Below are 27,826 nucleotides of genomic sequence, written 5' to 3'. Positions count from 1 at the left end.
GGAGATGTTTCATCTTCGTGTCTTTATCTTTTGGGAGAGGGAACAGGGATGAGGCCACGGGGAGGCAGCTGGAGGGGGAAACTGAGGCACGAGGGGTGGTGAGAGGCTGGAGAGCCTGGAGGGTGGACAGAGGGATAGATGGAGGGACAGACAGATGGACAGGTGGGTGGTTTGATGCTGATGGGTGGGTGGATGGATGGATGGGTGGATGGATGGATGGGTGGACAGATAGATGGACAAACGGATGGATGGATGGATGGACAGATGGAGGGATGGAGGCGTGTGGATGGGGAGCTGGTAGGCGGGGTGGATGCAAGGCGCAGGTTGTGGCGGATGGACAGACGGACAGAGGACAGACAGCTGCTGGGGTCATTCCCGAGCTCCGGCCGCCCCCCCGTGGCTGAGCCGCCGCTGCCGGGGGGGACACGGGGGGACGGGGCAGCGGGGTGAGGGGGGTGGCTCTGCACCCCGCGGCTCAGCCTGCAAGGCTGGGGTGCAAGCAGGGGGTGCTGCTGCGTTGCACGGGGATCACGGTGCCTGGGAGTGCTGGTGCTCTGCACGAGAGTGCCAGTGCTTTGCACAGGGCTGCTGGTGTTTTGCACGGGGGTGCCGGTGCTTTGCACAGGGCTGCCGGTGTTTTGCACGGGGGTGCCGGTGCTTTGCACAGGGCTGCTGGTGTTTTGCACGGGGGTGCCGGTGCTTTGCACGAGAGTGCCGGTGCTTTGCACAGGGCTGCTGGTGTTTTGCACGGGAGTGCCGGTGTTTTGCACGGGGGTGCCGGTGCTTTGCACGGGGATGCCGGTGCTTTGCACAGGGCTGCTGGTGTTTTGCACGGAGGTGCCGGTGCTTTGCACGGGGGTGCCGGTGCTTTGCACGGGGCTGCTGGTGTTTTGCACGGGGGTGCCGGTGCTTTGCACGGGGGTGCCGGTGTTTTGCAGGGGGGTGCCGGTGCTTTGCACGGGGCTGCTGGTGTTTTGCACGGGGCTGTTGGTGCTTTGCACGGGGCTGTTGGTGCTTTGCACGGGGCTGTTGGTGTTTTGCACGGGGGTGCCGGTGTTTTGCACGGGGCTGTTGGTGTTTTGCAGGGAGGTGCCGGTGTTTTGCACGGGGCTGTTGGTGCTTTGCACGGGGCTGTTGGTGTTTTGCACGGGGCTGTTGGTGCTTTGCACGGGGCTGTTGGTGCTTTGCACGGGGCTGTTGGTATTTTGCACGGGGGTGCCGGTGTTTTGCACGGGGCTGCTGGTGTTTTGCACGGGGCTGTTGGTGCTTTGCACGGGGCTGTTGGTGTTTTGCACGGGGCTGTTGGTGCTTTGCACGGGGCTGTTGGTGCTTTGCACGGGGCTGTTGGTATTTTGCACGGGGGTGCCGGTGTTTTGCACGGGGCTGCTGGTGTTTTGCACGGGGCTGTTGGTGCTTTGCACGGGGCTGTTGGTGTTTTGCACGGGGGTGCCGGTGCTTTGCACGGGGGCCCCGCCCACGCAATCCCGGCGCGGGCGGCGCCGCCAAGCGCAGAATCAGCCGCTCCCCAAGCCGGCCCCGCCCCCTCTGGAAGGGGGCGGGCCGCTCATAGTCACGTGACGGCGCCATCCGGGTCCTTTGCCTTCTCTGCCTCGTCCCAACATGGCGGCCTCAGGTGAGCGCTGCGCGGCGGCGGCGGGGCCCGGCGGCCTCCGCGGGGCGCGGCCGGCAGCGATGGGGCTCCCCTGACCGCGCCGGCAGCTTCCGCTCCCCGGGGCGCTGCGGGGCCGGGCGGCGGCGGCGGGGCCGGCGGGACGGGGAGCGGGCGGCGGTGGCGGAGAACCGGCCCCCCCCCCCCGCTCCCCCCGCGTCCCCTCAGGGCCGGCGCGCGCCTGCCCCTCCCGCCTCCCATTGGTGGGGGGGCGCGCGCCGCGGGCGGTGATTGACGCGCGGGGGGGAGCGGGCGGGGGCCGGATGGAAGCCTCGGCTGCGCCAGTGCGCAGGCGCGGGGCGGGGGGAGCGGGGCGGCACCCACGTGGGTGCGCGGGGCGCACGCGGTCGGGCGGCCGGTACCGGGGGGCCACACACACCGGGTACCGGGGCGGGGACACCGGGTACCGGGGGGGGGACGGACACCGGGTACCGGGAGGGGGACACCTCGGGTACCGGAGCCCCGCCCCGGGGCCGCTCCGCCTGCCGGCACCGCCGCGTACCCTTGAGTCTCCTTGCGGCCGACGGCGCGGGGGGGGAGAAACAGGTCGTTTCTCCCCCGGGAACCGGCGGACGCACCGTGCGCCCGCTCCCGCCCTGATTCCCCGCAATGTGGTGGTCGGTGCCGGCAGCAGGGGCGGCTCTTCCCTCCCCCCAGCCCCCCCTCAGCCGTTTTTCCGGTTTTTTTCCCCCCAAATAACCCACCCCCCCCGATTGGTAAATCCACCACCCAGCCAGAGCGTCGCCCTCCCCATAGCCCCGAAGTGTCGGCCTTTGGGGACGGAGCTGCTCTCTTCCAGCTGTGGGCGCCATTTGGAGCCCGGCGAGGGGGGGAAATGCAGAAGTTATTCCTTTTTGTCCCCTAATTCTCCGCGGTTTTCTGAGCTGTCATGCTCCTGGCTGCCTGGAACCCGGCACCATGACGGGCACCCGCCTGCTGGGGCACCGGCACGTAGAGGAGGCTTTAAAACAGGGCAGAAAGGTTAAATTGGCCTCGTGGCAGGCAAGGACGGCGCTGCCTGGAGATGGGGGCTCCGTTTGGGCTCCTAAAGCCGCAGTGACACCGAAACGGCCCCTTCGTGCTTCAAAATGGATGGTTCGATGCCAAACGCCTTCGTCCTCCGTAGGGCAGGGTGGGCATCGCTGCTGTCTCTGTTCCCCCCCAGGTGTGGGGGGGGCTCTGAGCCACGGGGGAAGCTCCTGGGGGCAGATCGCGGCTGCATGACCCTCTGCGAGGTTCCATGTGTCCCATTCGGTGACAAAACGAGACTGCCTGAGCCTCAGCACGTCACGGGGGGCTCAGCTGCCCCTTGGCGGGTTTAAAACCCGCAGGAAGGGGCAGATTTTGCCCAGGTGGGGTTTTGGCAGGTGCAGCGACACCGTTATCCTGCAGCAGAAGCTGCTTCGCGCTGGTGCCTCCTGCCCAGGATTTGGCGACGGTTCGATGTGGCCGGAGCAAACCCAGGCTGTGGGTTTTGGGGGCTGCTCATGGGCTGATCCGGTGTCATTTGGAAAGGGTTTTCGGCACGGTGGGGAGAGTAAAACACCCCCTCAGCCTCTTTTCCTTGGAAACGACGCTCATCTTTGGTGGCAGAGCCTTTCTCCTTCGTTTTTTCCAGGCGGTCGCTGCTCTCCCGGCGTTTTTATCCGGCACTGACGTCATTTTTCCATGAGTTTCCCCTTGGCAAATGGAGCTATGAGTTGTTCCAAAGCGCTGACAGGATTTACGGCCTCTGGCCTTTGCCTGCGGATAGAACGGCTTGTTCTGCAAACCGGCGGCAAAATTTGGGAGGCCCGGAGGTGTTTGCAGCTGGGGGTGACAAGGCCCCTGGGCAGCACCTGTACCTTGTCACTCCCCTGATACGGCCACCAATGTGGGGCTGGGGGGCTGGAAAGTGTCCCCCCCTGGGGTCAGTGTTGACGATGGAGCAGCTCTGTGTGGCTCGGCCGTCGCGGCTTTACCAAAACCCGGAGTTAAGGGTCATTTTTGGGCTCAGCTCTTCTCTCCAACCCCTCTGGAGTCCTGAGGGATGTTGGGAGTGACGATGTGGTGACAATGTCAGAACAGGAGGTGCTGGGAGCCGGGGTGAGAAGCTCCATCCTCCCAGGGTGCGGTTCTGCGCTGCCTTAAAACCCACACTGAGCCTAAAGTGGGAGAGCAGCACCCACAAAGTGAGGATTTAGGGGCTGGGACGGGGCCCCGGTGTCGCACATGGGCGGTCAGTCCGTACTCAGGCGCTCCGATTTCCCTGCTGGTAGTTGGCGTATTGGTGCTGGTGCAGGGATTTTGGTGGAATAAAACGATTTGAAGCGCCGTCGGGTGAGCAATCCCTCAGCTCTGCGCGCTGCCAGGCGAGTGTTGGCTAATTAGAGCTGGCAAACGAGCAGCCTGCGAAACTCCCGCGTCTATTTTTGTCGTCATTAGGGCTGCTGCGACCTTTCCCTGGTTAATTATCACCCTCCCTGGCCAGCAGCCTGGTCAGGGATGATCCACCCGAAGTCCGACCGTCCCAAAGTTTGTTATTTCATCTTAACGAAGATAAGAGCACGTGTTTTCAAAAGCAATTAGTGATTTCGCTGGAATATCTTTTAAAGCAGCTCATCTTGCCTCTTTCTGGGGAGAGAAGTGCTGAAGTGCCGCTTAAAAATCCTGCGGAGGGGGTTTCCCAAATCATGGGGGTGTCTGAGCCCCAAGGCTCTGCCTGGAAAGATTTTTGGGGGTGAAGGTGCCATTTTTGCAGGCGAAGGTGCTGGTTTTGCAGGTGAAAGCACCATCAGCTCCTGCTCTGGCCGTTGGTGCCACAGGGTGGCAGCAATTCCCTCTGCAAGGAAAAGGGGAAAAAAAAAACCCAACACACAGAATTTTGCAAACTGCACCATAACCTGCCTTCCTAAAAATAACCCAGCGTCCCCGGCGCTGCTGGGAGGTGTCGCAGCCCGTCACGCCACGCGGCTCTGTTGGGAGATGCTGAAGCCGTGACAAATAAACGCTCTGCAGCTGCAATGGAGGTGAAAAAATCCCCAAGATCCCCAAGCCAGAGGAATTTTGAGATTTATTAAGGTGTTGGTGAGGCAGGTCGGATTCTGGAGGAATCCCGGTGGCCGTGGGACCGTCGTGTTGCACTCACTGCGTCTCGTCCTTGGTGCAAGTGGGGTGCCTTCTCCTCTCCCACCTCCTCCCCCCAAAATAAACAGCCCCTGGGCAGCTTTGTGGGTACAGCCGACCCCAAAAATGTGAAGTGCGAGCAATGGAAGCTTTGATTCTCAGCTGTGCTGAATTTGAGGCTGTTAATCCTTTTGGAAATGGAAAATAAACTGGGATGGGGTGGCCCGCGCGGCGTCTCGTTGGCCTGTGTCACGTCTCGCTGGCCCAGATGGCTCCTCCTTCGCCACCCTCCCAAACCCAGGTCGTTCTGGGCATCGCTCACCCCCGTCCTCTTTTTTCCCCCGTCCAGCAAAGAAGAAGAACAAGAAGGGCAAGACCCTGACTCTGACGGACTTTCTGGCAGAGGACGGTGGTGGCGGCGGGGGCCCGACCTACATCCCCAAACCAGTCAGCTGGGCCGACGAGACAGACGACCTGGAAGGAGACGGTACCGACACACCCAAGCGTTGCCTAATTTCTTTTTGGGGGGAGTAATTAAGCTCGGAGAGCAAATCCCAGTTCTTGTTAGGAGCGAGACTTGCAGTCTGGCCAAGGGGAGGGAGATTCGCACCCGCACGGGGAACAGAAATGGGATAAAAGGGCTTTTTGTTGGTGTAACCGGAGCGGAGAAAGTGGAGGGCGGGCGGGTTCAGCAGAGCCCAGGACTTCACCGGCAATCGCTGTGAATTCTCCCTCTGAAAACATTTGTATCGAGCCATGGTATTTTTCCACAAGATGGGCTGCGATTCAAACAGGAATTAATCCTGGAAAGGCTTTTAATGCTTTATTAAACGGGTGGCTGGATGAAATGGGACAAAACGGTCGCTCTCCAGTGCCGTGTTAGCTCCCTCGGTGTCTCCTTGGTGGCTGCTGGTGCAGATTATTCACCAAATTTCCCTTTTTAGTTTCCACCACTTGGCACAGTAACGATGACGACGTGTACCGGGCCCCTCCGATCGACCGCTCCCTGCTGCCCACCGCCCCGCGGGCCGCTCGGGAACCCAACATCGACAGAAGCCGCCTCCCGAAATCGCCCCCCTACACTGCCTTCCTGGGAAACCTGCCCTACGACGTGACGGAGGAATCCATCAAGGATTTCTTCAGAGGGCTCAACGTGAGTAACGGCTCGGAGCCGGGGCGGCGTGGGCTGGAAAACTCCGTGGGTTTGGATCCCCATTTGTGCTCCATGAGGTGGTTCCTGCTTGAGGTGCTGGAGCGAGTTCAGAGGAGGGAACGGAGCTGGGGAAGAGGCTGGAGAAGGTTGAGGTTGGAAATTTGAGAGAATTTCTTCCCCAAAGGGCTGTGGGGCATTGAACAGGCTGCCCAGGGCAGTGGTGGAGTCACCATCCCTGCTGAACAGATGAGGTTCTCAGGGACATTTTAGTGACAGCGTTGGGTTAACAGTTGGGCTCTATGATCCTGAGGGGCTTTTCCACCCATAATAATTCTATAGTTTCTCTCTCGCCTTGCTGGTCCTTGTTTTTTTCCCCTCCTCCTCTGCCTGTCTGGAATTTTCTGCCCTTTCTTAAATATAATTTCACGAAGCACCACAGCCTTTGCTGACAGGCCCGAGCTGGGCCTGGTTCTCTCTGGGGTTTCCCAGCGGGAGCTCACTCGAGATCCATCCTCCCCATGGCCACAAGATGCTCCCAGGGCGCCTGCAGCTGCCGTGACAATATTCTTTTTTCCCAGCTTTAAGAATTTTGGATCCCTGGGTTTATTCGGGGAGGACGAAGGCGGGACAGCGCGCGGCGATGGGAAACGGCCGTTTCCATCCCGGAAGGTCTCGCTGGTAAATGCAGCCAGAGTCCGGCATGAGCCGCGCTGACAGCAGCAGATAGTTCCCCGCGCTGCTTCCCCTCGTTTTTTCCTTTTCAGCTTGTTTTTGTGACCTTTCCTGCCTGCTGAGGCAGCATCCACTCCTCGCAGGGCGATAGCGTGGGTGAAACTCCCGCAGAGGAGGAGGAGGGAGCCAAGAGGCCCCGGCTTTGGCCAAATCCCAGCAGGAGAGTAAGAAGCGAAGCCCGGGGTGGCCCTCACAGAACAGATTTTGCTCCGCATCCCTCACTCCTCCTCCCTTCCTGGCCTCGCCCCACGCTGGTTTGAGCAGTGGTTCCTCATGCGGCTCGTCTGAAGGCGATTTGTGCCGGCACATGACGAGCTGCCGTTTTTCGGGACTCCCAGTGGGGAATGACCCCGGAGCAGCTGAACTTTGGGACCCGCAATCGGGCGAGGAGGGGTTGTCGAAGGCGTGAGCGTGGCAGGCCTGGAAGTGACACCAAGGGCTTTGAGTGTGACATATCACATGTGACGTAAAACCTAGCAAAACCAGCAAGCTGTCCCTGCACCCCAGGACTCACATTGAATGCAAAAAGTCTTGGTTGAACAGATCCAAAACTGATTTTTTGATGGGGGTTTTTTCCTCAGAAGCTTGGACAAGCTCCGAAAGCGGGTGGGATGCGAAGGAACTGGCTTGAGGAGCCCATGGCTGTGGGGTTGGAGCCTCATTTGTGGGCACGGAGCAGCTCTTGCCCACTGAACAGAGCCTTCCTGGCCCTTCGAATCCGTCCCCGCCGCAGCTGCTGAGATCTGCAGCTGGAAACCTCTTGATGATACCAAATCCCTCCCTCCAAACACGCATCGGTGGCACTTTTGGTGTCACGTGCTTGACGGGGGAGTCGAACCTCATCACCGAGAGAATTAATTCGGTCCCTGATGGCGATGGGATGTGCGGGTTTGGGTAACTCCATCCCGGCCCATTGGGGAGCACGGACCTTCACGTGCGTTCCCCTCTCCCTTCTGCAGATCAGCGCTGTGCGTTTGCCGCGGGAGCCCACCAACCCCGAGAGGTTGAAAGGTTTTGGTTACGCCGAGTTTGAAGACATCGACTCCTTGTTCCAGGCGCTGAGCCTCAATGAAGAGGTGAGTCCAACCCCCGCGCAGCAGGACCGGGCTGTGGGAGCCCCCCAGCACCCCCCACTCAGACTAGGCACCTTCCTGGCCACATTCACAAGTGTTTTCCCGCGGAACGGTGGCTGTCCCTGCTTGAGAGAGATTTTAAATGGGGCAGAAAGTGCTTTTTAAGGCCGTCAGCCCCTGTGTTGTACCAGCCACCCGCTCCGCGCTTGGGAATTGTCCTCAGACTGGCTCCTCTCGCCCCTCTGCACATTCTCGGGCCGCGGGGCTCATTTCTCCCTCTTTTTCCAGTCTCTAGGGAACAGAAGGATACGAGTGGATGTTGCTGATCAAGCTCAGGATAAAGGTTTGTATCCTGCTGCCTCACGATCTGCCCTTCGCGTCGGCTCTCTCGGTAACCGCGTCTTGCGCCGGGTCGGTGACCAGCCCTGCTAAGGAGGGAACAAACTGCTGTCGTCACCACCCCAAGTGCCACGTCTGAGCGCTGCTGCGGTCAGGCCGCGGGCTCGGCTCCCGCCTGCGCTGCTGGAGGCCCCGGCCAGGATGTTTTACCCGCCGGCACTTATCTAACGGTTCCTCCCACACCCCCGGACTGTCCCTATCGCACTAATTGCCTTGGCCAAGGGCTTTTCAAAGAGCTGGCGGTTCCCGCTGATAGTGGGCAGCAAAGTGGGAGAGACCGGGCTGTGCTCTCACTCGATTTGCCGCCGACAGCCGCTCTCCTCCCCACAAGCTGCAATTTCCTCCCCTTCCCTGGCAGATCGGGACGATCGCTGCTTTGGCAGAGATCGGGATCGCTTCCGTGACTCGGAGAGGTTCGAGAGCGACTGGAGGGCCCGTCCTGCCGCCAGCGACAGCTTCGACGATTACCCACCCCGCAGAGGCGACGACAGCTTTGGGGACAGTGAGTTGGCAGAAAAAATCACGTCGTTCCCTCCGTTGCTGTCCTGAAACAGCGACTGTGGGGACCTGAACGGTGACAAAGGACTCGGGCTGCGGCTTCGCTCCTCCCCTGGCACACGGATTTGCTGCCAGACTTGGTGGCCACTTCCCCTGTGTCTGGAGCCCAGAACCAAATCTGCTGCATCTTTCCATCCGAGTAGCCACTTTTCTGTTGTTTCCCCTGAAAATCCGTGTTATCGTGATGCCCAAGTGTGGTTTATTCTGCTCCGTCTGATCGGACGCTGGCAGAGCTTGTTCCCCAGTTCCATTATTGTCAGGGCACTGTCTCTCATCTGGATTTTCCTGCTTTGTTAAGGGATTAATGACTCTTATAGTAACGAGCGCAAGGAAATCAGTAAAACAGGGCACCAGGTTTCTCCGAGCTCACCCCCCTTGTCCTCCCTGCAGGGTATCGGGATCGCTACGATGATCGGTATCGCGATGGTCCGCGGAGGGACATGGACCGTGGCTTTGGGGGCAGGGACCGCTACGATGACCGCAGCAGGGACTACGACCGAGGTGGGCTGTCCCCGAGGGGTCACCGCGCCGGGAGGGTGACACCAGCTGCCCAGCGCTGCCCAGTTCCCCTCCGTAACTGGAGAAGGGCTGTGCAAGATGAGCTCTTGCTCTTCCTCTCCTGGCGACTTCAATCCCTGGCCTTGCTCTAGTCCTTACCAGAGCCCAGCTTTGGCCTAGATTTTAATTTAAGGCTGTTGTGCCATAAAGACACCAGCCTGCAGGAAGGCGTTGAATGGACTGGGACTCACTGGGATTGACTGGGAAGGGTTTTTTCCTCCCGCAGGCTACGACTCCAGGATAGGCAGCGGCAGGAGGGCCTTCGGCAGCGGCTACCGCCGGGACGACGACTACCGGGGCTACGAAGACCGCTACGACCGGCGGGACGACCGCATGGATCGCTGGAACTCCCGGGACGATTACGGCCGGGACGATTTCCGCCGCGAGGACAGAGGTGATGACTCGGGGCGGGGGGTCCTGACCACCCCCCAGCTCTGCTGAGCGCGGCTCAGGGTGCGATTTGTGCTCACTCGGGTGTTTTTTGCTCCTTGGCAGGTCCCACGCAGAGGCCGAAGCTGAACCTGAAGCCCCGGAGCGCTCCCAAGGAGGAGGAGACCGCGGTGGCCCCCGCGGCTCAGTCCAGCCGCGCCGCCTCCATCTTCGGGGGGGCCAAACCGGTGGACACAGCTGCCCGGGAGCGGGAGGTGGAGGAGCGGCTACAGAAGGAGCAGGAGAAGCTGCAACGGCAGCTGGAGGATGACAAGAGGATAGAAAGACGGCCCCGAGAGAGGTGGGTTGGGGCAGGAGGAGGTTGGGGTGGGGGCTTCTGGCTTAAACCCCCCTCACTGGGGGACGTGCTGGTCGTGCTGGGGTCCCTTGGGGACGGTTTGAGGGACACAAAGTCCATCCTGCTGCATCCTTCCCTTCCCCTTGACCTTTTCTCTTGGCAGCGATGCCGATGACACTTCTCAGGTGCTCTGAACCCCCCGCTCATCTTCAACCCCCCCAAAAAAACCCAGCTCACCTCTTTTCTCCCCCCGGCACAGGCATCCCAGCTGGCGCAGCGAGGAGAACCAGGAGCGATCGCGTACGGGGAGCGAGTCCTCGCAGACCGGCAACTCGGGACCCCCCGGCACCTCCGTGGGAACCGGCCCCACGGGCAGGAGTGAGTTTAACACACTGGGTGACCCCGACCTGGGTCACTTGTCGCTTGTCGCCCCCCCTGCAGCTTCCGTGTCCCCCCTGCAGCCACGCGAAGGCGGGAGAGCGAGAAGTCCCTGGAGAATGAGCCGCTGGCCAAGGAGGACGATGCTCCGTCCCCCACCTCCAAGGCCAAGGAGGAGAAGCAGCCGCTGAAGGTGATGCCCGCGCCCCCCCCCAAGGAGAATGCCTGGGTGAAGCGGAGCAGCAACCCCCCCGCCCGCTCCCAGAGCTCGGATTCGGAGCAGCACTCGCCTACCAGGTTTGTGCTGGGGGGGAAGAAAACGAGTCCCAGGCTTAAATCCTCAAGATGTGCCCTCCCCAGGTCCATCCAGGGTCCCCCCCGGCAGCAAACAGCTCCCTGCTCCTCCTCCGCAGCCTTTTTATCTTCCTCACAAGGTTTTGATGTTCAGCACCGTTTTTCCCCCCCCCCCACAGCAACCAGACAGCACCAAGCCCACCCTTGGAAGACGGGACCCCCCTGAAGGGCACCCACAGGAGAGGTGAGACTCGGGAGCTGCTGCTTTGGGACCCAAATCTGCACAAACAGCCCCCAAAAAATCATCCCCGGTGCAGGGAAAGGGCGCGGAGCTTCTGGTGGTGGGGGGTCATGTTTTGGGGGGGCTCAGGGTGACACCTCACCCCTTTTTCCTCCCCCCAGGAGATGAGAACAAGCCAGACGGGGGACGGGACGGCGGCTCCAAGGCCCGAAGCGGCAGCTCCAACCGCGGCCCCGGGGATTCCGATCGGTGGGTGACACCGGGGGGTCCCCACACTCCCCAGGTCGTGATTCGGGGGTGTCACCCCCCTGGCCCCCCCACGGCTCCGCGGGGCCGGGCTCTGGTTTAACCCGCGCTGCAGAGTCGGGATTAAACCCTGGGCTGCGCTTAAAACCCCATTGACCTCCTTAGCGCTGGTTTTCGCCCTCAAGGCAGCGTCTTCCCGGTCTGGTACTGGTCGATGGCAGCTGGAACTAACTGGTAACTGGAACCAACTGGTGTCTGGTTTTTGCAGGAAGGAGAGCAGGAAGGATCACGACTCGCGACCTGCGCCTGAGCCAAAGAAACTGGAGGAGAACCCCCCCTCCGTAAGTGTCTTTTGGGGAGGATTTGAACCCCGGGTCCATCTCCCAGCACCACCCTCACACCCTCACAGGGGCTTTTCCCCTCAAATTAGGTTTTTTTTAAATTATATTTTGGATTTGGGGGTCACAAATGTCCCTCCCCTTCCAGTTCAGCCACGCCAGCAAATATGCTGCGCTCTCGGTAGATGGTGAAGATGATGGTGACGATGAAGAATGCGCCGAATAAAAAACCTCCCAGCGCCACCTCCCAACCAGCCGCCACCGTGGGATCGTTTGGAGAATTAAAAAATACAAAAAACCACCAAATGCTCTATCCAGACGAGACAGAAATAAAACCTAAAACTCACCATCTCCTGGAAACCTTTGTTAAAGTTGTTAAAAAAAAAAAAAAAGAAAGAAACGCAAAAATACCCCAAAAATAAGGAAAGCGCTGTGTTGCATGCTGCTGCGGCCACGCCGCGACCGGACCCCAGATGTGCGGGTTTTGGGTTTTTTTTCCGAAGGAGAAGCGTCCCGGGCTGGGGGGGCCTTCCCCCCAGCCCCCCGAAACTGGAGGAATTTGGCAACTTAACCCTCAATAAATGCTCCCCCCCCCCAGGTAGGGCTGCAGATTTGGGGGGGAGGCTGGGTTTTGGGGGGTTCTGCTGGGATTTTGGGGGCTCTGGGCCCCCCTTGCGCCCAGTCCATCCCTGGAACGTACTGGCCCCCCCCGGGGACCTTCCTCCTCGGTCACGGGTGTCCCCCCCCTTCACCCCACATCCTCCCCCTGCGCCCCCCTTTTCCAGGCACAACTCCCCAGGATTCCCGGAGTGGGAATAACCTGGAGTCGTGCCCCCCCATGAAATATTCCCAGTTTTTCCTCTTTTAGCAGAATTTCGCTGTCACCAGCTTGACGGGACGGCACCTTCTCAGTGACACTTGCACGGTGGGGGGGCCCTAAACTCCACCCCTTTCCCTTTTATGTGGGGAGAAAAGGGGGGGACACCTGCTCTGCCCCCCAGCACCTCCCGGTGAGGTCGGGTTTGTTTTAGCTGGTTGAGGGTGGGGGACAACGTGGGGATAGTGTGGCCCCCCCGGGACACGGGCCCCCCGGGGCTGGCTCCCCCTCCAGAGAAACCTGTAAAAAATTGTACAAAATGATCTTCTATGAAAATTCTTTGTAACTGGGGGGGTCCTGGGCGTGGCCTTTACTCTGTGACCCCCCTTCCCCACCTTGGCTCATTTTTTTTTTTGTTGGTTCCTCCAATAAAAGAATCTCTAAACCACCTTTTAATGCCCAAATCCTTTCAGTTCCCCCCTTTCCCCCCATTTTTTTTTTCTCCCTCTTTTTCCACCTTTTCACCTCCCCGATTCCCCCCGCCCAGGGGTCCCACCTGCCCCAGGGTCACCCGCTAATGGCCCTAATTAACGGCCCTAATTAACGCTTCATTAGCGGCAGGTGGGGATCGAGGGGCGTTAATCGCTCAGTGAACATGCGGCCCCGCCCTTCATCATCCTCATCACCGGGGCCCCCCCGGCCCCGCTCCCGGCTCTGGGGGCGCCCCCAAGGGCTGGAGCCCCGGACGGGGGTGTCCCCTGCACCCCGACACCTCCCGGCCTCGGGGGCCCCAAGTCTCAGGGTGTCCCAGTGCTGCTCCCCCCCAAGTGGGGCCGCCCACCCCCGTGTCCCCACCCCTGTCGCCCCCGCTTTGGGCCCCCCCGCAGGACGGTGACCGGTGACCGTGCCGCGGCGCGGGGGGGGAAGGAGGAGCGGGGGGTGTTGGTTTAGCTGGTGGTTTTCTGCGGCTGTTTTTTTATGGCTGTTTCCAAGATCTTTAGGGGAAAAAAAAAAAAAAAAGGCAAGAAAAAGCAAAACCAGCGAGTGCCGGGAAAGAGAAAAAAACCGGAGCGGCCGCAGCCATGGGCCGGGGGGGGGGCGGGCGGTGCTGGGCCCAGCGCTGCTGCTCGGGCCCCCCCGGAGCCGCTCAGGTGTGTTCCCGCGCGGGGGGGCCCTTGCCCTGGGGGGGCCGCGGTGACGGGGGCGGGGGGGCGGCTGGTCCAGCCCTCGCCGGGGTGGGCTCGGCCCCGGGGGGGCAGGGGGGTGTCGGCGTGTGCTGGGGGGGTCGGGTCGGGGGGGGCTGAGCTGCCGGAACCAGGAAGAGCCGCGGCCGCCGTCACCCCCCCGGCCCGGGACGGGGGGGACACCCCGGGGGACCCCGAGAGCGGCGGCGGGGCCGGATCTGCGTGCGGGGCCGCGTTCTGCACCCCGAACCCCCTCCCCGCACCCCAAATCCCATCTCTGCACCCTGAACCCCCTCCCCGCACCCCCTCCCTGAGCCCCGAACCCCCTCCCCGCACCCCAAATCCCATCTCTGCACCCCGAACCCCCTCCCCGCACCCCGAACCCCCTCCCTGAGCCCCGAATTCTGTCCCCCGACCCCAATCTGCATCCTCGCACCCCAAAACCCCTTTCCTGCACCTACACGGTCCCCTATAGCCCCCCCATTAACGTCCCCATTAACCCCGGCCCCCCCGCCGCCCCGCAGGGGTTAACGGGCCGCGGTCCCGGGGGGCGGGGGAGGAGGAGGAAGAGGAGGAGGTAACGGGGGGGGCGCGCTCGGCCGCGAGCAGCGGGGACCGGCAGCGCGGGGGGGTCCCGGCGCCATGAAGGTACGAGAAGGGGGATCCGGGGGGGCCGTCGCTATTTTTGGGGGTTCCCCGGGGGAAGCGGAGGCAGCGGCGCCGCCCGTGTCGCGGCTCGGCCCGGTGTCAGGCGGCTCCCCCCGGTGTCGCTGTCCCCCCCGTGTCCCCCCCGTGTCCCCCCCGTGTCCCCCCCAGCTCCCCGGGCACGGGAAGCGGCTCCTGTGTGCGCGGAAGCCGGGGCGGGTCCGGCCCATCCTCGGGCCGCCCGTCGGTCCCGGAGCCGCTCCCGGACCCCCGAGCCCCCCCGGCCCCCCCACCATGAAGCCCCCGGGCGCGGTGGGGACGCTGCTGCGGGCGCTCGGTCGCCGCGATCGCACCGACACGGTAGAGCGAGGGGGGGGTGTCACCCGTGGGGGGGTCCCGCGTGGGGTGGGGACCCCCGGGAGGGGCAGGGGCGGGGGGGGGCATTGCGGCGGGCCCCGCCCACAGGTGTCACCCCGGGTTTTGTCCCCCCCCCCTCCCCACGCGTGACGCGAGTTGTTGGGGGCTCAGAACGGGGGGTTGGGGTTGAGGGGAGTCGCGGTGCTGCAGCCCCCCCAGCCGCTCTCCCACGCCCCCCCCCCGCTGTCCCTCCCACTCTCCCACGCCCCCCCTTCCTCTTTTCCCACGCCCCCCCCTCCCCATTTTCCCCACTTTCCTTCTTTTCCCACGCTGCCCCCCGCTTTTTCCTGCTCCTCCCCCTCTCCCACGCCCCCCCCCCTCGCCCGTGGGAACTGGCGGGGCCGTCCCGGGGGGGTCGAGCCGCTCCCGCCCCCCGGGGCCCCGTTTCCTGGGCTGGTCCCGGCCCCGCTTCCTGCGGCGGGACACGGTGTCCCCGGCCGGGGGCCAGGACACGCGGGGGGGACGCGGGGACCCTGGGGACACGCGGGCGGGGAGCGGACACGCTGCTGGGTCCCGTGGGGGCCGTGCCTCAGTTTCCCTCCGTGGGGCGCGGAGGGGGCGTGTGGGGCAGGGACGGCGTGTCCGTGTGTCCCTGCACCCGTGGGGTGATCTGTGTCCGTGTGTCCCTGCATGCGTGGGGTGACACGTGTGTCCCTGCAGAAATGGGTGTCATGTCTGTCCCTGTACCCGTGGGGTGATCTGTGTCCGTGTGTCTCTACACGTGTGGGGTGACACGTGTCCGTGTGTCCCCGCATGCGTGGGGTGATCTGTGTCCGTGTGTCCCTACACGCGTGGGGTGACATGTGTCCGTGTGTCCCTGTACCCGTGGGGTGATCTGTGTCCGTGTGTCCCTACACGCGTGGGGTGACACGTGTCCGTGTGTCCCCGCATGCGTGGGGTGATCTGTGTCCGTGTGTCCCTACACGCGTGGGGTGACATGTGTCCGTGTGTCCCTGTACCCGTGGGGTGATCTGTGTCCGTGTGTCCCTACACGCGTGGGGTGACATGTGTCCGTGTGTCCCTGCGCCCCTCAGAGCCCCCCACGCGGGGCGGGGGACACACGGGGGTCCCCGCGCCCCCTGCCCGTCCCCACCGCCGTGTGCCCCCCGCAGCCCCCCGCACCCCACAGCTTCCGGGAGAAGACGTTCCGGCGGGGGGGGGCCTGTGCCGCCTGCCGGGAGCCCCTCGGTCCCCAGGGCCTCGTCTGCAGAGGTGACCCCCCCAGACCCCCCGGGACCCCCCGGGACCCCCTGGGACCCCCAGGACCCCCTGGGACCCACAGCCCCCCGGGTGGGGGGATGCTGGGAGGAGGATGCTGGGGGGGGCACTGGGAGGATACGGGGGAGGGGGCGCGGGGGGGGACGATGCTGGGGGCGGTGGGAGGTTACTGGGGGTGCTGGTGGCCTGGACTGGTTCATCCCGGGGGGGTCCTGATGTCCCTTTTGTGCCCCCCCCGCAGTGTGCAAGGTCACCAGCCACAAGAGATGCGAGACCAAGGTAGGGGGGGCCGGGGGGGCGGTTGGTGTCCCCGGGGGTGACAGTTCCCCCCCCCGCACTGTCCCCTCCTGGTCCCCAGGGCTGGGTGGGTCACACGCAGCCCCCGTGTCCCCCCCCCGCAGGATGCTCCGGGTTGGGGGGGGGGGGTCACATCGCCCCCGTCCTCCCGCCCAGGGCCCCCCCAGGGCCCCCCCACCGTTGTGCAACGCTGGGCTTGGCCGGCGGCCCGGGGCTGCAGCTGGACAAACCGTGGGGACGGACGGACGGACGCGGGGGGGGCACAACGGGGCCAGTGTCCGCAGGGCTGGTCCTGGGACAGAGCAACGTCCCCCCCATCCCCCCCCCGGCACACCCACAGGACCCACACCGGGGGGGGACACGCTCCTGCCCCCCCAGCACAGGCGGGGGGCCCGGACGCCTGGGTTCCCCCAGTTTAACCCCACCCTGTGCCTCAGTTTCCCCCCCGGGTGGGGGAGTGAGGATGATTGGGGGGGGGCGCGTCTCTTGTTTGGGGAAACTGAGGCAGGAGCCAGTGAAAGGCCCCGTGTGCCGCCTGCGCTATATTTAGCCCCGGCCCCCCCGGCCCCCCCGGCCCCGGCCGCCGTCAATCGGGGCCTCTGTCCCGGCCGGGAACCGGCGCCAAAACCAACACGGGGGGGGGAAAAGGCGGCGGGAGGGAGGGGGGTCCGGCGGGGGGGCTGAGGGTCCCTCCCAGGTGACGGGGTGACCCCCCCCGCTCCTCACAGGTGACGTCCCCGTGCCAAGCGCTGCCCCCCCCCGAGCTGGTGAGTTCTGGGGGGACCCCCCCGTGTCCCCCCCCCGGCCGCGGGTGGGAAAGGGGAAACTGCGGCGGGGCCCCCCCCCAGCCCCCCGCTCCCCCCACAGCCCGCTCTGCCCCCCCAGAGGAGGAACACGGCCCCCCCCGCGCGCCGCAGCGAGCACCTGGTCAGTGGCCTTGTCCCCGTGTCCCCCCCACGTGGGACGGACCCCCCGTGACCCCCCTGTCCCCCCCCAGGGCTCCACCAAGTCCCTCAACAGCCCCCGGCAGCGGAACACCCTGCCCAGGTGGGGGGGCCGGGGCGTGGGGGGGGGATCGGAGGGTTTGGGGTGCTGGGGGTTTGGGGTGCTGGGGGGGGACAGGAGGGTTGTGGGGTATTGGGGGGGGAATTAAGGGGTTATGGAGGGGGGCTATGGGGCACCAAGAGGGTTGGGGGCTCTGGGGGGGATCAGGGGGTTGTGGGGTGCTGGGGGGGGGGTCTCAGGGCGATATGGGGGGGGGCGAGCCTGGGGGTCATGGGATGCCGTGGGGGGAGTTCAGGGGGTTGTGGGGTGGGGGAGACCGGGGGTTTGGGGGACGGGAATCCCAGGTTTGCAAGGGGGGGTGCAAGGGATGCTCCAGCAGGTGCCATGCCGGGGGGGGTGCCACGGTCCCGGGGGGCAGTCAGTGACCGCCCCCCCCCCAAAAGGAGCTTCAGCCTGGAGCAGGTGATGGAGCGACAGTTCGACTTCGACCTGACGTACGTGACCGAGCGCATCATCTGCCTGCGCTTCCCGGGGGCGCTGGAGGAGCCGCGGTACCGCGGGCACCTGCGCGACGTGGCACAGATGCTGCGGTCGCGCCACCGCGACCAGTACATGGTGCGGGACCGGGGACACCGGGCACCGCGGGGACACCGGGGACACCGGGGGGAGAGCGAGGACGCTGTGGGGACACCGGGAACACCGTGGGGACACTGGGGACTGCAGGGACAGCAGGGACACTGGGGACACCAGGGACACTGGGGACTGCAGGGACACTGGGGACACCGCGGGGACACCGGGGGGACAGAGGGGCAGGGGGAGACGGGACCCCAGGAGGGCAGGATGGGGTGAAGGTGCTGCGGCCCATGGGGGCATCGTGGGGACAAGAGGCTGGTCCGTGGGGACAGGACATTGGGGTCCATGGGGACATGATGGGGACAAGAGGCTGGTCTGTGGGGACAGGACAGTTGGGGTCCCCAAGGGCAGGATGGGGACAAGACATTGGGGTCCATGGGGACATGATGGGGACAAGAGGCTGGTCCGTGGGGACAGGACAGTTGGGGTCCCCAAGGGCAGGATGGGGACAAGACATTGGGGTCCATGGGGACATGATGGGGACAAGAGGCTGGTCCGTGGGGACAGGACATTGGGGTCCCCAAGGGCAGGATGGGGACAAGACATTGGGGTCCATGGGGACAGGACCACGGGGTCCATGGGGACAAGCGACAGGCTCATGGGTCACTCAGCCCCCCCCGACCCCCTCATCCCCCCCCAGGTCTTCAACCTCTCCGAGAAGCGCCGGGACATCACCCGCCTCAACCCCAAGGTGAGGGGCGTTTGGGGGCCCGGGGGGGATTTGGGGGTCCGGGGTGGGGGGGGGGGTCCCGGGGGGGCCGTGCCGCTAACAGTGCCCCCCAGGTGCAGGATTTCGGGTGGCCAGACCTGCACGCCCCCCCCCTGGACAAGCTGTGCTCCATCTGCAAGGCGCTGGAGGGCTGGCTGCGCGCGCACCCCCAGCACGTGGCCGTGCTGCACTGCAGGGTGGGGGGCACGGGGGGCTGGGGGGGCCATGGGGGGCTATGGGGGCATGGAGGGGCTATAGGGGGCTGGGGGGCTATGGGGGGCTCTGGGGCCATTGGGGGGGCTATAGGGGGCTGGGGGGCCACGGGGGGCTCTGGGGCTATTGGGGGGGCTATAGGAGGCTGGGGGGCCATGGGGGGCTATGGGGGGCTCTGGGGCCATTGGGGGGGCTATAGGGGGCTGGGGGGCCATGGGGGGCTCTGGGGCTATTGGGGGGGCTATAGGAGGCTGGGGGGCCATGGGGGGCTATGGGGCTATTGGGGGGGCTATAGGAGGCTGGGGGGCCATGGGGGGCTATGGGGGGCTCTGGGGCCATTGCGGGGGGGCTATAGGGGGCTGGGGGGCCATGGGGGGCTCTGGGCATCTGGGGGGGTCATGGGGGGCTCAGGGCCCTATGAGGTGCCATAGGGTGCATAGGGGGAACTTGGGGGTCATGGGGGGAATATGGGGCTATGGGGGGCTATAGGGGGCTCAGGGCACTGTGGGGGGGCATGGGGAGCTATACGTGGAACTGGGGGGCTATAGGGGGCTTGGGGGGCCATGGGGGAGCATAGAGGGAACTGGGGGGGCCATGGGGGTGCTCAAGGGCAGGAGTATTGGGGAACTGGGGAGGCCATGGGGATACTGGGGGGCGCTGGGAGGTACTGGGGGCTCAGAGGCCGCCCCAGGTCATCAGGGGGGCCCTGACACCCCCGGCCCCCCCAGGGCGGTAAAGGCATGATGGGTGTCATCGTGGCAGCCTACATGCACTACAGCAAAGTGTCGGCCAGGTATGGGGGGGCTGGGGGGCCATGGGGGGGGCACAGGGGAGAGTTGGGGGGGGGGGAGCCCAAGGGGGTGTGGGGGCAAGGGGGGGCAGGGGGTGGGGGGGGCAGAGGGGGGTGTGGGGGGCTGGGGGTGTGGGGGGCTGGGGGTGTCGGGGGGGCCCTGACGCGCCCCCCCCAGCGCTGACCAGGCCCTGGGGACCCTCACGATGAGGAAATTCTGCGAGGAGAAGGTGGCGGCCGCGCTGCAGCCGTCCCAGCGCAGGTGGGGCCGGGGGGCCCGGGGGTCATGGGGGGCTGGGGGGACATGGGAGGCATGGGGGGCTGGGGGGCCATGGGGGGCTGGGGGGTCATGGGGGGTCATGGGGGGCCGGGGGGCCATGGGGGGCTGGGGAGGCTGGGGGTTCATGGGGGGTCATGGGGGGCTGGGGAGGCTGATGGGCAATGGGGGGCAGGTCCCCAAGTCCCTGCCTGCATTGGGGTGCTGGCGCTGTTGGGGTGCAGGGGGTGCTGGGGGGTGTGCGGTTCAGTAGGTGCTGGGGGTGCCGGTACTGACCCCCCTGCAGGTATCGCACCTATTTCAGGGGGCTGTTCTTGAGGTTCAGGGGGTGTTTGGGGTTCAGGGGGGTTCGGGGGGGTGTTTGGGGTTCGGGGGTGCAGGGGGCTGTTTGGGGTTCAGGGGGTGTTTAGGGTTCAGGGGGGTTCGGGGGGGTGTTTGGGGGTGCAGGGGGCTGTTTGGGGGTGCGCGTGCTGACCCCCCCGCAGGTACATTGCCTATTTCGGGGGGCTGCTCTCGGGGAGCATCCGCATGAACAGCAGCCCCCTGTTCCTGCACCACGTGCTGCTGCCCGCCCTGCCCGACTTCGAGCCCGGACACGGTCAGTGGGGGGGCCGGGCCCCCCCCCGGGGCAGGGACCCCCTTCCCCAGCAGGATCCCCCCAAACCTCACCCCCCCCCTTGTTCAGGCTTCCAGCCCTTCCTGAAGATCTACCAGTCCCTGCAGCTCGTCTACACCTCGGGGGTCTAGTGAGTGTGTCCCCCCCTGTCCCTGTGCCTGGGGGGGTCCCAGGGCCCCCCCTGGTCCTCACCCCGCCCCCCCAGCAGCATCTCCGGCCCCGGCCCCCAGAACCTGTGCGTCAGCCTGGAGCCCGCGCTGCTGCTCAAGGGGGACGTGATGGTGAGGGGGGGCACGGAGGGTGTGCAAGGGGGTTGTGCAAAGGGTGCAAGGGGGGTGTGCAAAGGGTGCAAGGAGTGCAAGTGCAAGGGGTGCGAGTGCAAGGGGTGTGTGTGCGAATGGTGCAAGTGGTGTGTGTGCAAATGGCGCAAGGAGTGCAAGTGCAAGGGGTGTGTGTGCAAATGGTGCAAGGGGTGCAAGTGCAAGGGGTGCAAGTGCAAGGGGGGTGTGTGCAAATGGTGCAAGGGGTGTGTGTGCGAATGCTGCAAGTGGTGTGTGTGCAAATGGTGCAAGAGGTGCAAGTGCAAGGGGTGCAAGTGCAAGGGGTGTGTGTGCAAATGGTGCAAGGGGTGCAAGTGCAAGGGGTGTGTGTGAATGGTGCAAGTGGTGTGTGTGTAAATGGCGCAAGGGGTGCATGTGTGAAGGGTGCACATGCAAGGTGCGTGTGGGGTGTGTGTGCAATGAGTGCATGTGCAAAGGATGTGTGTGCAAGTGGTGTAAATGATGCATGTGCAAATGGTGCAAGGTGTGGAAGTGCAAGGTGCGCGTGTGTGCAAGCTTTGCTCAGAGTGTGTGTGCAAGGGGTGAGCGTGCGAGGGGTGAGCGTGCAAGGAGTGTGTGCACAAGGGGTGCATGCAAAGGGTGCTGGGCGGAGGGGGGTCCATGCGCAGTTTTGGGGGTGCTGCCCCTGCAGACGCGCCTCGTGGGGGGGGCGTGAGGCGTGTCCGCGGTGCGGGGCCTTGCACACGCGTGTGCGCTCACGCCGCGCCCCCCCAGGTGAAGTGCTACCACCGGCAGGGCCGCGGCGCCGGGCGGCAGGTGGTGTTTCGGGTGCAGTTCCACACCTGCACCCTGCACGGCTCCCGGCTCCGCTTCCCCAAGGACGAGCTGGACGACGCCTGGAGAGGTGGGGGGGCCGGGGGGGCCGGGGGACTTTGGGGGGCAGAGGGCGCCCAGGATGCTGCAGGACCCTGGGGAGGCCGGGGGGGTGAGCGGCTGTGGGGGTCATGGGGGGGCTGGGGGTGCAGGGAATGGGGAGTGCAGGGAATGGGGGGTTTGGGGGTGCAGGGGTCATGGGGGGGCTGGGGGTGCAGGGAATGGGGGGTTTGGGGGTGCAGGGGTCATGGGGGGACTGGGGGTGCAGGGAATGGGGGCGCTGTGCTGTGCCCCTCCCAAGCCCCCGCCATGTGTGCCCCCCCCAGACGAGCGCTTCCCCTTCGACGCCGCCGTCGAGTTCATCTTCTCCTCCGGCCCCGAGAAAATCAAAGGTTTGCGGGGGGTGGGAACCCCTGGGGACCCCCCGGCTGGGCCCCCTCAATGCCGCACACCCACCCCCTCGTGCCCCCCCAGGGTGGGAGTCCCTGCGCAGCCCCCCCGCTGTCACCATCGACCTGAGCGTTGGGGACCCCGCCGTGCGCTGGGACTCGTACGAGGGATTCAACCTGCTCCAGCAGGACAGCCTGGAGGGTACGCGGGGGTCCCCAAGACGGGGGGGGTCCCCAATGGGTGGGGGGTCCCCGTGTCCCCAGGGCCCCCCCATGGCACGAGGGTCGCCTTTTCCCCGGGGTCCCTATGTGGTCACGAGGGTCCCCCCTCAAACTCAGGGTCCCCCCCAACTTGAGGGTCTCCCCCCATGGCACGAGGGTCCCCCCATTCCCAGGGTCCCCCCATGGACACGTGGGTCCCCCCATTCCCAGGCCCCCCCCATGGTCACACAGGTGTGTCCCCCCCTTTTTTGGGGTCACATCCCAGCCACGCACGTCCCCCCCCACCTTTTCCCAGCTCCCTGCACTATGTGGGTCCACTCCCATTTTTGGGGGGTCCCAGCTCCTCGCGGGGGGTTCCCAGGGTGCGTGTGGTTTGGGGTGACCAGGGTTGTATGGGGGGGTCACGGGAGGGCAGAGATACCCGGGGGCTTGGGGGGATCCCCGGGAGGTTGGGGGGATCCCGGGGTACGGGGGGGCTGGTCCCCACCGTGCCCCCCCCCGCAGATCTGTCGCACACGCGGGGGCCGCTGGACGGCAGCCCCTACGCCCGGGTGCAGAAGCAGCGGGTGCCCAGTCCCTGGACCCCCGGGGGGGGCAGCAACCCCCCGACACCTCCCCCAGACGGCGGCGACCCCGGGGCCCCCCAAAACCGGCCGCCCCCCCCACGGCCGCCGAGCGGCAGGAGCTGGAGCGGCTGCTGGGGGGGTTCGGGGTGCGGGAGGGGCCCCCCGGGGACAGGGAGACCCCAATTCTGGAGGATGAGCACCCCAACAGCCCCCCCTGCAGCACCCCAATATCCCATGGGAACACTGCACCCTATGGGACCCCCACATCCTATGGTACCCCAGCGTCCCATGGCACCCCAACATTCCAGGGGACCCCAGCATCCCATGGGTCCCCAATATCCCATGGGACCCCAATATCCCATGGGACCACAGCATCCTATGGGTCCCCAACGTCCCATGGGTCCCCAGCATCCTATGGGTCCCCAACGTCCCATGGCACCCCAACATTCCAGGGGTCCCCAGCATCCCATGGGACTCCCATATCCCAGGGGACCCCAACATCCTATGGGACCACAGCACCCTATGGGTCCCCAATATCCCACGGGACCCCAATACCCCAGGGGACCCCAACATCCCACGAGTCCCCAACACCCTATGGGTCCCAAACATTCCTTGGGTCCCCAACGTCCCATGGGTCCCCAACATTCTATGGGACCCCTACACTGTATGGGTCCCCAATATCCCACGGGACCCCAATATCCCATGGGACCCCCACTTCCTATGGGTCCCAAACACCCCACGGGACCCCAACATCCTATGGGTCCCCAATATTCCAGGGGACCCCAACATTCCAGGGGACCCCAACATCCCCTAGGACCACAGCACCCTATGGCCCCCCAACACCCCACAGCCCCCCGGCCCCCCCACTTTGCCGCCGGGCCAGCCTGGCCCCCCCCTGCTCCTGCCACGGCCGCTATGGGGCCGAGGGCAGCCTGGGGGGGCCCGGGGGGGGCGAGAAGCGGGGGGTGCAGCGCTCGCTCTCCGAGGGGTTCCCCCCATGTGGCTACGGGCGCCGGGGGGGGGGCTACCTGCTGCTGGAGGAGCTGCCCCCCCTCTGCCCCTGCCAGGACTGCCAGGGGCCCCCCCCCGTTTATGGGGTGCACTTGGAGCGGGGGGGTGAGCGCTGGGGGGGGGTCCCTCGCCCCCCGGCCCCCGGCGGAGCGCTGGACCCCCCCCCGTGTCCCCGCTGCGGCCGCGCCGGTTTGGGGGTGGGACGGGGGCCCCCCCAGGACCCCTACGGCAACGTGGGCTGCGACCCCCCTGCGCTGGAGGCCCGGGAGGGCTACGGGATCCCCGGGCAGCCCGACCCCCCCGGTGAGGGGCTGGGGGGCTCGTGGGGGGTAACTGGGGGCGATGGGGGGTGGAGGGGGGGGCTGTGGCCATAGAGGTGCTTGGGGGGGCTTTGGGGGGTGACAGGGGGTGCTGGGGGGGCTCGTGGGGGGGTCGTGGCCACCCAGGGGCTTGGGGGCCTTATTGGGGGGCTGGGGGCTGTTGGGGTGCAAAGGGGCCGTGGGGGGGCTCACCGGGGTCTCATCCTCTCCCCCCGCAGAGCGCAGGAGCCCGGGCGAGGGGGGGCCCTGGCGCGGGACCCCTGAAGTGCCCCCCGCGCTGCACCAGCCCCCCCGGGACCCCGACCCCCCCAGCACCCTCCGGGGGGGCCCCGCCGAGCCGCCCCCCCCCGGCAGCGCCCGCGGGCGCTCGGGGGCCGTTCCGGGCTCCCCCACCCCCGCCTTCCCCCCCCCCGCCGCCTACTGCGCCCCCCCCTCCCCGCAGCCCCCCCTCCCCGAGAAGCGCCACCCCCCAGCACCGGGGGGTCCCCGAGACCGAGCATCCCCCCCCCAGCAACGCCTGTCCCCGGGGGGGGGCACCCAGGGCCCCCCCGAGGCGGACGCGCCCGCGGGCGTCGCTTTCGCGCAAGACACGTCCAAGTTCTGGTACAAGCCCGGCCTGTCGCGGGACCAAGGTACGGGGGGGCCCGGGGGGGGCCGCGGATGCGGGGCCCCCCCAGCACCCCCGGTGACGCGGGGGGGCCCGCAGCCGTGTCCCTGCTCAAGGGGAGGGCGCCGGGCGCGTTCCTGGTGCGGCTCAGCAGCAGCTTCCCCGGCGCCTACGGGCTGGCGCTCAAGGTGGCCGCGCCCCCCCCGCGCTGCCGGCCCCCCCACAACGGTACGGACCCCGCACCCCCGGCCGCGGGCACCCCAAACCACGAGGTCCTTGGGGACACCCTCCCGCACCCCCAAAACGCGGGCACCCCCAAACCACGAGGTCCCTGGGGACACCCCCCCCGCACCCCCGGCCACGGGCACCCCCAAAACGCGGGCACCCCCAAACCACGAGGTCCCTGGGGACACCCCCCCGCACCCCCAACCACGGGCACCCCAAACCACGAGGTCCCTGGGGAAACCCCCCCCAGCACCCCATGTCCCCCCCGCAAGGGTAGGGACCCCCCCACACCCCCAAACCACAGGGTCCTTGGAGACACAACCCTCCGCACCCCCAAACCACGGGGTCCTTGAGGACACCCCCCCAGCACCCCATGTCCCCCCCCTGCCAAGGGTAGGGACCCCCCCAGCATCAGCATCCCCCCCCCGGCACCCCCAAATCCTGGGCACCCTTGGACACCCATAGATGCCCTCAAGACCCCACAGATCCACCCCCCCGAGCACCCATTGACCCCCGCACACACCATGAGCCCCCCCAGCACCCATTGGCCCCCAGTACCCTATAGAGCCCCCCAACACTCCATAGACCCCCCCAGCACCCATCGACCCCCTCCAAACCCCATGGCCCCCGGTACCCCATAGACCCCCCAGCACCCATTGATCCCCCCCAGGCAGAGCCCGGTGTGAACCCAGGCGTCCGGGGCTGGGGGGCTGTGTGGGGCGGGGTGGGGGGGGCACCCATGGGTGCTGACCTGTCCCCCCCCTCCAGGGGACCCCCAGGAGCAGCTGGTCCGACATTTCCTGATCGAGACGGGACCCCGGGGGGTGAAGATCAAGGGGTGTCCGGACGAGCCCCATTTCGGTGAGGGGGGTTCGGGGGGGGGGAGGTCCGGGGGGGTCCGCGGTCGCTGATGCCCCCCCCGCAGGCAGCCTGCCGGCGCTGGTGCTGCAGCACTCCATCACCCCCATCTCGCTGCCCTGCGCCCTGCGCATCCCCAGCAAAGGTGGGTGACCCCCCCCCAAAAAAACCCCTGTGTCCCCCCCAAAAAAACCCCGTGTCCCCCCCCATCACCCCGCGGTTTGCCCCCCTCCAAACCATTCCCCTCCCGGGATGGGGATGCAGACCCCAGCCCCCCCACCCCAAAGTCCCCCGTCAATCCGCGGGGGGGTCCCGGGGGGGTCCTGGCAGTGGCCCCAGCCTGTGTCCCCCCCCCAAGACCTACTGGAGGAGAGTCTGGAGGGGCCCGGCCCCCCAACATGAGCACAGCTGCCGACCTGCTGCGCCAGGGAGCTGGTGGGTGCTGGGACGGGGACTGGGAGCACTGGGAGCACTGGGAGCACTGGGACTGGGAGCACTGGGATGGGGGAATCACAACTGGGAGCACTGGGATGGGGGAACTGGAACTGGGAGCACTGGGATGTGGATGTCGGAATTGGGGACTCTGGGACTGGGAACACTGAGATTGGGGTGTTGGGAGCACTGGGACAGGGGAATCTGAACTGGGAGCACTGGGATGGGAATGTTGGAACTGGGAGCACTGGGATGGTGACATCGGAATTGGGAGCACTGGCGTGGGGGTGTCATTACTGGGGACATTGGGACTGGGAGCACTGGGATGGGATCAGTGGGACTGGGAGCACTGGGATGGGGATGTTCAAATTGGGGACACTGGGACTGGGAGCACTGGGACGGGGGGTCTGTACCCCCAGTTCGGGGTCCCAGGGGTGGTGGGGGGTCCCGTCCCCATTCTGGGGGTCCCAGCACTGCCCCCCTGGCTGTCCCCCGTTCCGGGGGTCCCGTCCCCGTTGCGGGGGTCCCATGGCTGCCCCCCTGGCTGTCCCCCGTTCCGGGGGTCCCGTCCCCGTTGCGGGGGTCCCATGGCTGCCCCCCCAGCGTGCAGCGTGCGCTTCCTGGGCTCGGTGGAGACGGAGTCGCTGACGGGGCCCCAGGCCGTGGCCAAGGCCGTGGGGAGCGTCCTGGGGGGGCCGCCCCGGCCCCCCCCTGCACCGTCCACTTCAAGGTGTCGGCCCAGGGCATCACCCTCACGGACAGCCAGCGCAAGTGAGCCCCCCAAACACCCCCAAACACCCCCCCGAAACAGCCCCCAAACACCCCCAAACACCTCCCCGAAACAGCCCCCAAACACCCCCGGAGCTTCCTGGGGGTCACAGCCCCCCCCCCAAAATACCCCCCCGAGCATCCCAGGGGGGCCCCAGATCCCCCTCCCAGTGTCCCCCCCCAAGTGACACCCTCCCTGGGGAGCCCCCGATCCCCCTCCCAATGTGTCCGTCCCCCTCAGGGGGGTCCCCAAACTCCCAATCCAGTGTCACCCTCAGGCGCCACCATCCCGGGGGGGGACCCAAATCCCCCCCCCGGTACCACTGACCCCCTCGCGGGTCCACGGGGGCCCTGCCCCCCCCGCTCACCCGTGTCCCCCCCAGGCTGTTCTTCCGCCGTCACTACCCGGTCAGCAACGTCACCCACTGCAGCACGGACCCCCAGGACCGCAGGTGACGGCGGGGGGGACGCGGGGGGGGGCGCACTGGGGTGGGGCCCAGCTAATTAATTAGCACCTCGCTAACGACCCCCCCGCCCCGCAGGTGGACGAATCCCGATGGCACCACCTCTAAGTAAGTGATGGGGACAACACCAAGGCGGGGGGGGGGGGGGGGATGACATTGCTGGGCCCCCCCCGGGCTTGGGGACAGCCCTGGGACCCCCCCCACAGCTCAGTGCCCCCCCCAGGATCTTCGGCTTCGTGGCCAAGGTGGCGGGGGGGCCGGGGGGGGGCAACGCGTGTCACCTGTTCGCGGAGCTGGACCCCGAGCAACCGGCCAGCGCCATCGTCACCTTCGTCACCAAGGTCCTGCTGGGCACCCACCGCAAGTGACGCCCCCCCGGGACCCCCCCTCAGCGCGGGGGGGCTGCCGGGCCCCCCAGCACCCCGGGGCAGAGAGCAAGGGGGGGACACAGTGGCGGGGGTGAGCCCAGTGCCACGGATGGGGGACAGTGGGGAGGGGGGGACAGAAGGTGGGGGGGC

General features: G+C 66.3%; 2 protein-coding genes across 2 annotated transcripts; both read left to right on the top strand.

Moving 5' to 3' along the window:
* Positions 1-1,547: 1,547 nt before the first annotated feature.
* On the top strand, positions 1,548-11,831 carry EIF4B (eukaryotic translation initiation factor 4B). The gene is made up of 15 exons (XM_065654301.1): positions 1,548-1,633; positions 5,124-5,261; positions 5,719-5,927; positions 7,619-7,735; positions 8,021-8,075; positions 8,490-8,633; positions 9,080-9,190; positions 9,474-9,641; positions 9,743-9,977; positions 10,234-10,352; positions 10,436-10,649; positions 10,826-10,890; positions 11,049-11,136; positions 11,402-11,474; positions 11,620-11,831. Exons 1-15 carry the CDS (start codon positions 1,621-1,623, stop codon positions 11,695-11,697), a joined length of 1,827 nt encoding a protein of 608 aa, XP_065510373.1. The 5' UTR covers positions 1,548-1,620; the 3' UTR covers positions 11,698-11,831.
* Positions 11,832-14,143: 2,312 nt separating this feature from the next.
* On the top strand, positions 14,144-27,774 carry TNS2 (tensin 2). The gene is given in 30 exon segments (XM_065654533.1): positions 14,144-14,477; positions 15,647-15,746; positions 15,994-16,031; positions 16,778-16,816; positions 16,917-16,976; positions 17,047-17,096; positions 17,498-17,669; positions 18,328-18,378; positions 18,471-18,593; positions 19,338-19,402; positions 19,578-19,661; positions 20,162-20,274; positions 20,362-20,422; positions 20,498-20,573; positions 21,348-21,477; positions 21,773-21,838; positions 21,921-22,037; positions 22,562-22,696; positions 22,699-23,937; positions 24,173-24,586; positions 24,661-24,789; positions 25,555-25,647; positions 25,712-25,789; positions 26,003-26,023; positions 26,026-26,079; positions 26,680-26,778; positions 26,781-26,847; positions 27,228-27,296; positions 27,387-27,416; positions 27,532-27,774. Coding segments are annotated over 30 exon segments (3,984 nt in total). The 5' UTR covers positions 14,144-14,411; the 3' UTR covers positions 27,677-27,774.
* Positions 27,775-27,826: the final 52 nt, after the last annotated feature.

The sequence above is a fragment of the Caloenas nicobarica genome, chromosome 33 (assembly GCF_036013445.1).
Source record: "Caloenas nicobarica isolate bCalNic1 chromosome 33, bCalNic1.hap1, whole genome shotgun sequence".
Taxonomy (NCBI): Eukaryota; Metazoa; Chordata; class Aves; order Columbiformes; family Columbidae; genus Caloenas; species Caloenas nicobarica.
Note: the sequence above shows the minus strand (reverse complement) of the source record. Positions and strands in the feature narration are given on the sequence as shown.

Excerpts from the sequence above, each read along its gene's own strand:
- EIF4B (XM_065654301.1), top strand. Across the intron at positions 7,736-8,020 it reads CGCTGAGCCTCAATGAAGAG|TCTCTAGGGAACAGAAGGAT; the intron begins GTGAGTCCAACC and ends CTCTTTTTCCAG. Across the intron at positions 10,353-10,435 it reads AACCGGCCCCACGGGCAGGA|CCACGCGAAGGCGGGAGAGC; the intron begins GTGAGTTTAACA and ends TCCCCCCTGCAG.